The 13,790-nt window shown below is 38.5% G+C and overlaps 1 protein-coding gene across 1 annotated transcript in view; it reads left to right on the plus strand.

The window, feature by feature from the left end:
• CC2D2B (coiled-coil and C2 domain containing 2B) overlaps nt 1-11,244 on the plus strand; it is a 42,493-nt gene extending 31,249 nt beyond the window's left edge. Inside the window, exons 12-14 of the mRNA XM_056121058.1 lie at nt 7,726-7,784; nt 9,586-9,763; nt 11,056-11,244. Of these exons, the coding sequence (XP_055977033.1) occupies nt 7,726-7,784; nt 9,586-9,763; nt 11,056-11,244 (426 nt within the window). The remainder of the gene's footprint in view (nt 1-7,725; nt 7,785-9,585; nt 9,764-11,055) is intronic.
• Nucleotides 11,245-13,790: the final 2,546 nt, after the last annotated feature.

Here is a 13,790-nt window from a genome sequence, read left to right on the forward strand (position 1 = left end):
TCCCACCCTCCCATCCCATCCCCTCCCACCCCGCCCCTCCTCTGTGGCAGGGCATTCCCTTTTGCTCTCTCTTTTCTTTAGGGTGTTGTGGTTTGCAATAGAGGTATTGAGTGGCCACCATATTCGGTCTATATTCTACTTTCAGCACACATCTCGCATCCCAAGCAAATCCTCCAAACACCCTTTACTTGGTATTCCCTTCTCTATCTAAACTGCCTTCTCCCCCAGCATCTATTGCCAGCTTCCAAGCCGTGGAATAGACCTCCTGGTACTTATCTCAGCTATTCTTGAGTGTTCATCTCCCATTCTGTTACTTTACATTCCCCAAATGAATGCCGTCTTTCTATGTTTGTCCCTCTCTTTCTGACTCATTTCACTTAGCATGATACTTTCCATGTAGAACCACTTGTATGCAAATTTCATGACTTCATCTTTTCTAACAGCTGCATAGATTGTGTAGATGTACCAAAGTTTCCTTAATCAGACATCTGTTCTTGGACACTCGGATTTTTTCCAGATTTTGGCTATTGTTAACAGTGCAGCAATGAACATACAAGTGCAGATGTCATTTCAACTATACTTTTTTACCTCTCCGGGATATATTCCCAGGCACAGTGTTGCTGGGTCAAATGGGAGCTCAATTTCTAATTTTTTGAGAATCGTCCATACTGTTTTCCAAAAGAGATGAACCAGTCGGCATTCCCACCAGCAGTGAAGGAGAGTCCCTTTCTCCCCACATCAGCACCAACACCAGTTGCTTTTGTTCTTTTGGATGTGGGCCAATCTCTGTGGTGTGAAATGATATCTTGTTGTTTTGATCTGCAGCTCCCTGATGATTAGTGATGAAGAGCATTTTCTCATGGCGGTGTTAATAAATCCAGTTTCCTTGCCATCCAGCCTAAGTTTGGGTTACTCTGAACCCTTATCTCTCCTTACAGAAAAGAGAATATAAAATGTATCATCTCAAATGTGAACTTATATTTTAAGATAGTCAAAGCATTTTCATCATAAAATACATCAAAGTGTTGTAGTAAGCTCTTTTAATTTGCCCTTATAACATCATGGGAATGTTAAAGTATAAGAATTGTAAATAATTTGCAAAAGCACCTATGTACCATTTCAACAGCTGCTTCTAGAGGCTGTGTGTACAATTGAGAAGGGGTGAGAGAAAGAAGAGGAAGAGTAGAAAAATAGACGTAAGATAGCTCATAGAAACAAATTTAAATTTCAACCTCACTTATAATCAGGAAAATACAATGTAAAGGGATAAAATAGTATTTCATATGCAAAATAATGGGATAGGTAGGGGAAAAAAGGAATGATCATACCAAGTTTGGGCAAAGGGACAGAGAAGTGGTAGGGGTGTAAATTAATATGACAGCAATATGATATTATCTGGTAAGCTGAAGATACTTCTGATCCACCAATTTAGTTTCTAAGTATATACCCCAGAGAAACATACACAGAGATAAATAACAACTCTGTACAGTGTATAATTACTGGTAACAAAAACAATTGCAAATAACTTATCAACCAGAAAATGGACTTGTGAGTTATAAAAGAGTTATATTATGAAATTTCTCATATACAGCTGTTTTAAAAAGTATGTGAGTGTGTGAACCAATTTACAGTAATTCTCAACTGTACATCCATTACATCAGAATATCTGAAGATAGAATCAATGCCAGTTTTACATAGAGCCCCTACGTAATTCAGATGAAGTGCCGTGAAATTTGAGAAACACTGACCTAGAGTCATGCTTATCATTGGGAACAAAAAATAAAAATGTAACGTCAAGAAAATAGATATTAAAGAATACAAAGCAAAACCATTTATGTGTAGTTTGAAAACTATGTGCATATAGATTTGCAGCAATAGTATAAAAGCATGCATAGGAAGGATAAATACTGACATAAATTGCCTTTGGGGAGAGAACAAAAAGAATGAAATCACACAGAAGCAGGCTTGGGGGTGGGAAGGAAACTGGGGACATTGGTAGAGGAGGAATTGGTGCTGAAACAATATTCACCTGCAATTCAATCATAAATATCTCTTAACTCACAGTGTAATTCACAGTGATTCAATTAAAATTTTTTTATTTTTTAAATTAATGAAATCAGAGAACAGTATATAGAGTATTTCAAGTTTTTCTATGGTGGTTTACATTTTTTAAAAATTAAAACAAATATGGAAGAAAGCAAATGTTAAATATAGCTAAGGGATAGGTAGATACTATACTCATTGCATTAGTCTCAATCCTTGGCTTCATACTTGCGACAGTTTACAGTATTAAAAAGAATACATGAAGGCGTGGGGAGTGAAAGTGAAGTTATATCAAAGTATATCAAGTGATGAATTTCTCTCCAACTTATTTTTTTGGGGGATCACACCCGGCACTGCACAGGGGTTACTCCTGGCTCTGCACTCAGGAATTACTCCTGGCCATGCTCAGGGGACCATATGGGATGCTGGGAATCGAACCTGGGATGGCCGTGTGCAAGGCAAACGCTCTACCTGCTGTGCTATCACTCCATCCCCTTTCAACTTACTTTTATCATTAAGATATACTCACTGGCAGTAGTTTATTGTGCATCCTTCTAAAAATTCTCCTTAAAAATGCAGACATGCATACAACACATATAGATAAATTTCCTGTATTTCCTGTAAAGTCATTTTAAAGAAGGGGAAATGTGCTTATCTCTCTTGAACAAACCACACTTACAGCACCCACAAGCCATTCCTTATTGTACTATCGCAAAGTTAAGAATTAAACATTGCTGTTTCTTAGGGTCAGCAAGATCTGTTTAGAGATGGTAAAGGTAAAGGCCCTCCCGTTCATCGATTTGCTCGAGTGGGCCCAGTAACGTCTCCATTGGAGACTTTGTTGTTACTGTGTCTGGCATATCGAATACGTCACGGGGAGCTTGCCAGGCTCTGCCGTGCTGGGGAGATACTCTCAGTAGCTTGCCGGGCTCTCCGAGAGGGGCGGAGGAATCGAACTCGGGTTGGCCATGTCGGCTGCGTGCAAGGCAAACGCCCTACCCGCTGTGCTATCGCTCCAGCCCTCATTAAGAGATGAGGGTTTTTAAATTTTGTTTACCATAGATATTTTAGTACTCATTCAGGTAATATTTATTGAATGCCTGCTATGAACCAGTGCTATTGTAAGGATGGGTACTCTAAGGAAAAATGAGTCTCAGAAGCTGGAGTGACAGTACAGCAGGTATGGCAACTGCTTTACACAAGCTCACTAGGGTTCAATACCCAGATTCCATATGGTCCTCTGAGCACTACCAGAAGTGATTCCTGAGTACAGAGCCAGGAGTAAGCCCTGAACATTATCAAGTGTGCCCCCCCTCAAAAAAAAAAAAAAGAAAAAGTTGTGTCTCAGTCTTCATGAAATTTATGTACTAGAAAAGGAAACAATTGTAGTACAGACTGATTTTATATATGTAGTCTGTTCTGTTATGTAGAAGAAATGACATGTGCTCTGGAAAGCACCTGATTCCCCAAGGGAAAAAATGGTGTCAACAGAGTGAAGAAGTGTAAGCAGGAACTGTCCTAGATGAAAATTGGCCCAGAAAATAAGCCCTGTATATGGCAGGAGGAACGACATGAAGATTTGGAATAATAAGAGATGTATGCCATGTATCTGAACCCAGCTTGGGCTCAAGGGGCAGGGAGAGGGTAGGGGGTTTGCCTTGTACAAAGCCAACCTAGGATGATCACCAGCACTTCAAATTGGTCTCTGAGCCCCACCAGTACTGATCCCTGAGCACAGATGCCAGGAGTAAGTCCTGAGCACTTCTTGGTATGACCCAAACACAAATAAAAAAACTAAAACTCAGCTTGGCTCTTGCTAAAAATAAACCAGAAATGAGAAGAAGGGGAAGCCGAGCTCTGAATTTGGGCCTTTATATTTGGAAAACTCAAAGCCCAACATAAGACTGGGATTGCTATGATGAAAATTGTGTTTTAAAAATCTATTCATCTAGGGGTAAAAACTAAACTTTTTCCCATGTTGAATCTGTACCCCAAAAAAATCAAGAATTTCATTTGACATGTATCTCCAGTACCATCTTAAAGGCCCTTTATTATCCATCTTGCTTCACACATACCAGAATGGACATCTCTTTGTTTTTTTTTTGTTTGTTTTTTTTTTTCATCTTTGAGCATTTAATTCTGTAATTTAAAGAACAACTCAATACACCATAAAAAAGGAAAAATGTCCAGTTCAATCCTCATGCACATAAATCTAAGAGTATGAAGTGACATCAGCCCTGCAAATTCAATCTTGATTTGTTTTCATTTTTTCAAATGAATCTCCTTTAGATCCTATTATCAACTTACTCTTTTAATCAGATTCAAAGATATTCATGGAACTTGGAAAAATAATTATTATTAAAAGCGTACACTACATTGAATAAATACAATGTGGATATCTTAATCTTCAAGAGACATAAAAATAAAGCAAACCTTATATAAAAATATAAAATTGCCCTTTAATTTTTTTAGTGGTTAGAACAGAGACATTAAATAGGAAAAAATTGTCAAGATAATTAAAAAATTGACCAAGGCAAATTGTTTATTTTACACTTGGTTCACATAATTTTTAATATAAGAAACAAAAGATGATGCTTATGGTTTATTAGTTGGATTTAACATCAGTGAAATCAGAATGAAAAGTTCAAGGGAGACAGAGAAGGAAAAGAGAAATAAATTCAATGTGGTACATTGTAGAACTGTAACAAAAGAAACAGATTTACTTGTTGGGTCATGTAGAATGTCTCCAGAGAGGGTATATGGATCATTTTATCTTGAAAGCATCTATTTCAGTGATATGGACACTTATTAGATCATTTTCTCCTATTTCCAATTTTTATTGGTTCAAACTGAAGGAGTTAACTACTCCTGGTGATCTAGGACTTCTTCCTGTCAATTGGTGATGTGTATGCAAATTCTCTACAGCATCTGCTGACAGGAAACAAGAGAAATAACAGAGGCTAAAATAGAGAGGAAGTAGCTGGAGAGAGAAGGTAAGATTTAGATCTGAATGTGCCTGTGCTTTTGTGCAAGTGATGAATTACAGGACAAATGGATATGACTTAGGAATGAGATGGGCAAATGTAAAGGTAGTGTTGAAGGCTGTCACTGTAAAAGAGGTTATCCTAGTGCCCCACAGAACCTGAATAGTGTTGAAGTTGAGAATACTTAGGTATATCAATGGGAGTGAAAGGGATAAAGTGGAAGGCTAAATCTGGATGGCACCGAGTTACAATAAATCTTGAGGATCATAGCTGACAGATGATTGAACTGGGATAAGATTCTTCACTAGAGCTGTCTGGAAGCGGGGTCTGGAAAGGTGTAGCCCGAAAAGATGTGGCCAATGGAGAAAGCCAATATGTTTTGGGGGCATACCTTCCTTTCCAAGGTTGTTGTAAACAGCAGTGTGCAACTCTTTTCTTCGAGTCTGTTTGCCATTCTTTTTTTTTTTAATTTTTTTTTTTTTATTTATTGAATCACTGTGGGAAAGGTTACAAAGCTTTCAGGTTTATGTCTCAGTCATGCAAATATCAAACACATTTCCCTTTACCAATACTTATTTTTTACCATGAAGAACCCCAATAAAACCCCACCCCCCACCCCTCCCCGTCCCTGTGAGGCAGATGAATTCTAGTTAACACTCTATCTGCTTTGATTAGATTCATTGTTTCAATAAAAGATTCACCACTATTATTTAGAGTTTACCCCCCCCCCCCCAAATCAGACATGCTGAAAAAGCACTGTGAAGTGATTTGCTTTCTACGGCTGGGTTCAAGAATTAAATGTTGGTTTTGGATTTCTGCTCTTTTACCTATTGACCCTGGAAGTATTTCTACTGAAAGTCAGATAGTTAAGAAATTGGTTTCTGTGTTCTGGAGTCCTGGCCGTGCTGGAGAGCTGCTCACGGGGGGCAACCGGTGGCCTCGGTAGGGCGTGAAGGGCGGAGCGAAACGCCCCCCTTCCCATGAGGTTTTAGTCGCCCCCACACTCCCGGCTCATACCTGCTGTCCACAAGGCTCCCATGTGGCCGCCATCTTTCTTTCCAGAGAGGAGAGGGCGAATGGGGCAACACCCTTTCCCCTCCGGCAGACTTGATGGCCTGGATCAATGCATAGTCCGTTCACTTTTCTGCTCCAAGCTGCTGGGTTCTGCATTAAATGGACATCTCTTTGAAGGGAACACTTTGTCATTACAATTGGGAACATAACTATTAGTGTGTATGGTAAGAATGTGGCAGATGTTTAGATATAGAATAAAACAGGAAAATTCTCTTGAAGGGTATGAATTCCTTAAAATAAATGGGCTTTTGCTTAAATAAATGAAGGGGGTGGACTAACATCCCATAAACATACAGATTTAACATAACGCAGGAGCCTTTCTCAGACCTGAGGGTGGCCTAATCCAAGAGCATAGCTGGGATGGGGGTGGGGCCTGGGAAGAAGGGGCCAAGAAGGTTGGGAGGGGGGAAGATAGTGACAGCAAAGAATTAGTTATAGCTGTACTGTCTGGGATAGCTGGCAGCCCCTGAAAAATGCTGCTTCTGTTCACTCTTCCCTTTCTCCAGTATCTCCCATTTTCTGTCATGTTTGTAGGGAATCTCCCAGTGTCTGAGATCACTGGTTGCCTACTTATGCCAGACATCAGAACCACCACCTGGCAGGATTGCTACATCACACAGATCACTGGACCTTACTCCAGGGTTTATAATTCATTGAGACTGAGGTTGGGGGTCCAAGAATTTGTGTCTCTGTTTTCAGATCTGGAACCACTGGCTTAGTTCGTCACCAACAGCTAGATACACTAAATACCTTTAGGACTGGAGGCCTGACAAGTGGTGTTCACCTGTGGCACAACCCTCAGCCCAGTTATGAAGGGTGACCATTAGCCCCTTTCTTTTGCTTTGTTGAACCCTGCATAGAGAGGAAGGCTAAGGCGTTAGACCTCCCCTCCTCCCAGGAAATCCTTCTTAGCAAAGACCTTGGGGAGAGAAATGACAGAGCATTACTCTCTGCTGTTGGAGAGGAGGGAGGGTTTGCATCTGAATGGATGCCTGGAGCAAAGGCTGAGGAAAGGAAATGGAAATAGACACACTCACACACAAGCAGACAAAAAGACCTGGCTTCCATCAGCTGGAAGAAAATACTCAAAAAAAAGAAAAGAAAAGCGGCAATAAACCTTGTTAAAGAGTAATGAAAGCTAATCTTTTTGAAGTGATACATGTTAAGCTTTACAAGTGTTATTAAAATCTTCACTAGATCCCAGAAATAAAGGTACTTTGTCTTTATCGCTCTTAAAAAATATGGTAACTAAGATTACAGAAATTAAGTCACTTCACCAGATTCACGTATTATAAGTGGAAGAGACCACCACAGCTGCGAACGATCATCTGTAGAATCCCAAAATAGGTGAAATTCTTATTTGAGTAAGTGAATAGGGGCAGTCATATCTTTCTTACCCAGGAAAGATAACTCATGAATCCATTATCATTCCCACACTCAGGGAAGTAGTTTTAAAATCAAAAGAAACACTCCGATCTATATTTCACCTCTGTGCCTCTGCCTCTTTCTTGCCACATGAAACTGGTTTGAATTCCCCTGATTATAAAAATGCAAGGGGACTGTGATGTTAAAGATCACAGAACAATAAATTAGCTTTTCTAATTTTCATTTGTCTGTTTTTCAGCCTGAAGAAATCGTTTATTTTGATACTGATAAAAGTATGGTGGAAGATCTAAAGAACAGGTGCAATCTTATATATCATGATTACAGTTTTTTCTCCTTGATCTCATGTTCAGCTGCCTTTCAGTCTTCTAACCCAGTATCAAAATGCCCTTTATACTGAGCATAGAATCACCAAATTCCTAATATAAAATACGTCCACTAAGTCATCTGTCTCTTGGTACATGTAGAAAGAAGCTGTCTCTTTGCCTTAAAAAACGCTCTTTGAAAACTGTCTAAGTTAAAGATTTATTAATCTAAAAATATTGTGCTATTATTGGGAAGTTCTCAATACAGACATATAGTAATCAGAATTCAGTATCTAATATTTCTTCAAGGTACAGGAAGGGTAAGACCCCAAAACTTGGGGTATGGTAAAAATATGACATAGATAATAGAAATATCCAGAGTATCCTTCTGAAGCACTCTATCTTTCCCCAAAAATACACAGATGTGCACATTCGAGGAAATTGTTTATTTAAGCCCACAGTGACACAGCTTTTGTCGAGGTCCTCAATCCTCTGTGCCAGAAGCATCTACATCTGACAGCCTCTGACTCACACTTACAGCAGACTACTTTTTATTCACCAGTACCCATCCTGATCAGTACAGCACAGCAGAAGTCATTTGCCACTTTGTGTATTATCACTACTACCACAGTTACATCAGTAATATACAACCTTCACTATTAAGTCTTTTCTAAAACAAAAACAATGTCCTCCCGTGGTTCATTAATTTGCTTGAGCTGGCCCAGTAACGTCTCCATTGTCTTGAGACTTGTTGTTACTGTGTTTAGTATATTGACTGTGTTTGGCATATTGAATACGTCACGGGTAGGCTTTGCCATGCTGAAGATTGAACCAGGCTCAGCCAGACTGGCTGTGCGCAAGGCAAACGCCCTACCACTGTGCTATCGCTCCAGCCCCCATTAAAAGTCTTTTTTAAGGGGGAATAAATGTGGTAGGGTAATTGGTTTCCATCTTTTGGTGTTCATATGACTTCTATAATTATTTAAATGTGCAGCTGCAGGTCTCAGGCTAATGAATTGGAGGTGAAACATGCAACCCAACAGGTGTTTCTGTTGCACAATTGCTATTAAGCGTGTTCCACAAATTGAACTATTTATGCTGAACTACTCCCACAAACTTTGGACTATTTACACGATGGGCTCTTCTAAGAGAATCCCATCAACCGCTTCTGTAACTTACATCTTTTCTCCCCAGAAGAGAGGCTTCACAGGAAGACTTTATCAACCAGTCCACACTACTTCCTTTCCTAGAAGAGTTACTTACCGATTTACTAAGGACTGGGTAGACAGGCAAAAATATCCCTGCTCTTATGGAATATACGGTCCAATCAGGGAACTGCTCATTAAATTTCCTTTCCACTTTGTTGCTGAATTAACTGACCCGTGTTACCATTCCCAGATCAGAGATCTTAGTTTTTGTAAAAGAACTTTCTGGGAAATACAATGTCTTATGTCAAAGAAGGGTCTTGAAAAGTAGGAAAAGCATCCCAGTAATTAGATGGTAGATTCTGTCAAATCACACCCAGTAGTTGGGCATCTGCCTACATACAGTTGAAGGAGATGTGCGTTTTCTATCTAGTGCGTTTTCTATCTAGTTTTCTTTCTAGTACGTACAAAAGTTTGCTGCTTTCACAAACCAAGAGATCACCTGTTTATCTTAATGAATATGAAAGAAAGCAAATATCTCTAGCCAGAGGTTTGGATTTCTCCTAAATCCAAAAGTATCATTCTCATATTTATGTATTTATTAAGTGGGTTGTACTTTGCCATAAAATAATTGTTGCATTCTTCCTGTAGAATTGAAAGGACCCTAAAGTGTAAAATGATGGAATGGCGATCTAAACAGCCAACACGTTGGAATAGACAGTGTACTTTTATTTTGCGACAAATCCTTCCTAAACTAGAACATGACACTGGAAGTTTGGCTTCATCTCAAGAAGAAAGTGAATTGGAAAAGCTACTACCATTTTATTGGGTTTGTTTTTGATTTAATGCATTAATGACATTTGTTTTATCTATGTGTTAATTGCTAGCTTGTATTAGTCTTAAATATCCCTGAAATGCTTTTATCTTGCTCCTAGGTGATAGTTACAAAGGCATTAAAATTTATTTATAGAATAAGAAATTTCAGATGAAGTGAACAATTATTACCATGACCATATTGCATGACATTTTCTTGAAAGCAAAGATGTAGAAATTTCACTTTGGAGTTATAATCCCAGAAAGAAGTCACATGCAGTGAAGAAACTAAAAAATGACTAGTCTAGATGGTAGTGATAGAATGGAGTTCCTGTTCTTTGTTATGGGCAATAAAACTCCAATAAGATTTAATATCTTCTATGTGAAAATTACTCCTGGGCTGAATCTTACAGCTTGGATTCGATTCGTGACTTACTAGCTTTGATCTAACTTCTCTACACACTCTACTCCATTGGTAAGATAAACAAGGATAAAAAAAAAAGTTACTGGGTTTTTTTATCCTCAAGATTGAGAGATCTAATATTTATAGCATATAAGTATTTTATAAATGTTTATTATTTGTATTCTTTGAGATAAACATTGAAATTAGCACTAGAATGATAACAGTAAATAAGATGGGTACCATCTTGTAGATTCAGAAACACTGTTGACTAGTTAAAGAGAGACAGGAAAACATAATTGCACTACATCTAAGTACTAAGTACTAAGTCAGCTAGAGAAGGACAGTACAGTATACAACATATGGGACCAATTCATGAACAGATTTAAGGATCAGGAATGTAAAACTTGAAATAAGTTTATTATTGTTATTCGTGGCTTACTAAATAGATCATTTATACAGGATAATGTTTCATAAGCCTTTCTTCCTATGACATAGCTATCATTTAATGAATGGAAATTTAAATCAATTCTAACTTCTTTCAGACTGCTCATATATATATATACATAATATACACATATATCCATTATTTGCAGAATAAACGATTTTATTGGTGTTCTAAAAAGTGAAAGTATGTGGAATGTTGAATGTGCAGGCTCTTCTTTAGACCTTGTTGTACCCGTCACTCTCTGTAAAGTGGAAAATATAATAGAATCTATACCACAAGGCTGTTTAAGGAGTAAATATGTATGCAAATAATTTAGTACTATACCAAGAACAAAATAGGTACCCATGAAATAGTTATGATAACTGTCATTGTTTTGAAACTTTTGTAATATATTCTGCATGCAATAATTGCTAATTACCTACATAATTGTAATGTTTTTACATGATACTCTTTCATCCAGGTTGCTGGATTTCCTATCCAGATGCCATACACTGATATCCAATCAGTTGTTGATGCTGTTTATCAAACAGGAATTCACTCTTCTGAATTTCCCCAGGTGGAATTTGCTCTCGCAGTATATGTTCACCCATACCCAAGCAACATATTATCTGTGTGGGTCTATTTGGCTTCTTTAATCCGCTATCAGTAAAAAGAAGATGGAAAAAAGAGAAGAAACAAGAGAATTTGTCTGGTACTTTGATATTTGATAATAATCCTCAAGTCCAGTCAAGTATGAGCCTAATTTTTAATTCACCTTTTGAATTATGCACCATAGAGACTCACTCACTTTCTGAGCCTGAGTCTGAATCTTTAAAGATGAACCTTTTCCTCTTCAAGTTTAGCAGTACATTTTTATTTTGGCAAAGAAGCAATCCCAGCCTCTCCTGCTCAAGCCAGAGTTATTTAGAGAGTGGGCTTTATACCACCACCAACAAACTCACCTCTGGTCTTGTTGAAAATGGAGATTCCCAGTACCTACAACACCTCTGAGAATGGAGCAACAGAACCTATACTATTTTAAACAAACCCCCAGGTAATTCTGATGACCAGTTATGAGTAAGAACTCTGCATTACAGAATGTTGTTCTTACATAAGTAATTACATATAATAAGGTCGTATATTTGATGCTGGTTCTTTTTCAATTGCAGATAGAAGCTGTTCAAATAGAAATCTAATGTCATTGACTCTTATAAGAAAATAGATTGTTTCACTGACTAAAAATAAAAGAATCTTCCATTGGGTTGAGGGCTGTGATCAGCTTTTTGAGGCTTCTCAGCAGTTTTTACTTGAGATATTGCTGACCTAAAGTTTAAGTCTTTGTAAGGGACTCCCAAAACTCTAATATGCTCTCCTGATTTTGTAAGAAAGGGATTAAAGAGGTTTATCAAATCTCAGGGATTTCTTTATCTCTTGTGAGAACCTCTTCAACTCTGCGTCTTGCACCTTTCTGCATCTTTTCTTTCTCAGTACTGACCCCATGGAGGACAATCCAGATCCTGCAAATAAATAAATAGAGATCTAAGCTGTAAGCTTGTATGTACTGGAGCTTTATTTTCCCTGTGCTTCACTAAGAAAAAGCATATTGTTTCCCTAAAAGTTGCCAAAAAAATTATTATTCTTCCCTTCTGTTGTCACCATTGTTTTCTTCACACTTGTTACCATTCTGGACATCATACATTTGTAATAGAGTGCTGGGGTTACACACTTTGTTGTAGTTTGCCAGCCAAGGCGCTTGTGGCACCAGAGACTGACCCTAAAACTTCTGGGGGTTGCACTCAGGAATATGGGGCAGTGCTGGGAGTTAAAACTCTTAGCCTCACATACACAAAGCAGATAGGTGCTCACCCACATCATATTACTTAGTAAAACACTAAAACCCACCAGATCGCCAAAGGTTGACAAAATCCAACTATGAGGATAAAAGGAATAATTAACAATGAAAAAATCACACATTTGACTACAAGTATTATAGGACTCGAGTCTGGGAGATAAGTGGGTAGGGTGCTTGCCTTGCATACAGCAAACCTGGGTTCAATTCCCAGCACCCCAAGCCCCCTAGGGAGAGACCCTTGACTGCAGAACCAGGAATAAATCCTGAGCACAACTAGGCGTGACCTAAAATCACAAAACAAAAAAGTTACAGGACTTCTTGGGTCACTCCTACAAAGTAGAGTTTAATGACCTCCCAGATTTATACCCACGTATCTCCCAATATATATCTTTTCTTCCAATATGCTTGCATAGGCTAGTACCAGAGAAGACCTCACTTATTTATAGTTTTATAAATCTCAAACCAAACAATATTACTAGAAGGTAATAAGCAAATCCAAAGGGATGTGGATAAAATAATGAGGTGCTTTTCCTCTCCAAAGAAAAAATCTGTGTCTTCTGGCATGTATTAGAAAATGGATTTGAATTTTTTTATATTAATATGTTTAAATTCTGTACGAAAACTCCGCACCAGGCTGTTTTCACTCAGGGCACCCCAGAGTGGGGCGAGTGAGAGCCCCCCCACACCAGGGGACCCAGCCCTGGCAGCTGACCTCCACTACCCAACTGCTGCCATGCTCCAGGCTGCTTTTCGACACATTATGGGACACTTCCTACCCATTTTCCATGATTACCACACCATATTTGATGAGGTTCAGATAGTAGGCAACAAATCATAGAGAGAAATATATAATATAAATATATACCTCTCGGAGAGCCAGCAAGCTACCAAGAGTACCCTGCCCACATGGGCAGAGCCTGGCAAGCTCCCCATAGTCTATTTGATATGCCAAAACCAGTAATGACAACAGGTCTCATTCCCATGACCCTGAAAGACCCTCCAATCATTGGGAAAAGACGAATAAGAAGAGGCTGCTAAAATCTCGGGGCTGGGAGGAATAGAGACGTTGCTGGCGCCTGCTCGAGTGATGAAGATTTATTATTAACCGGTCTTCCACATTGGTTAGAAAAACAAAAAAAATAAGATGAGTGTAGGATAACATAGGTTGTCAAAGACATGCCAAATTTGTGCAGTTCATGGCCGAGATATTTTGTTCATATATGGCTGTTTATAATTTTAGAATCAATAGGTTGCTGAAGAGGAAGGTAGAACTGTTCAGAGGCAACGAGAGAGACCTTTGTTACATGCATTTACACGAATGTGTATATTCCTGAACTAAAATTTTTACCTAAACATTTTTCAGC

This window comes from Sorex fumeus, unplaced genomic scaffold (genome assembly GCF_029834395.1).
Source record: "Sorex fumeus unplaced genomic scaffold, SorFum_2.1 ptg000043l, whole genome shotgun sequence".
Classification (NCBI taxonomy): Eukaryota; Metazoa; Chordata; class Mammalia; order Eulipotyphla; family Soricidae; genus Sorex; species Sorex fumeus.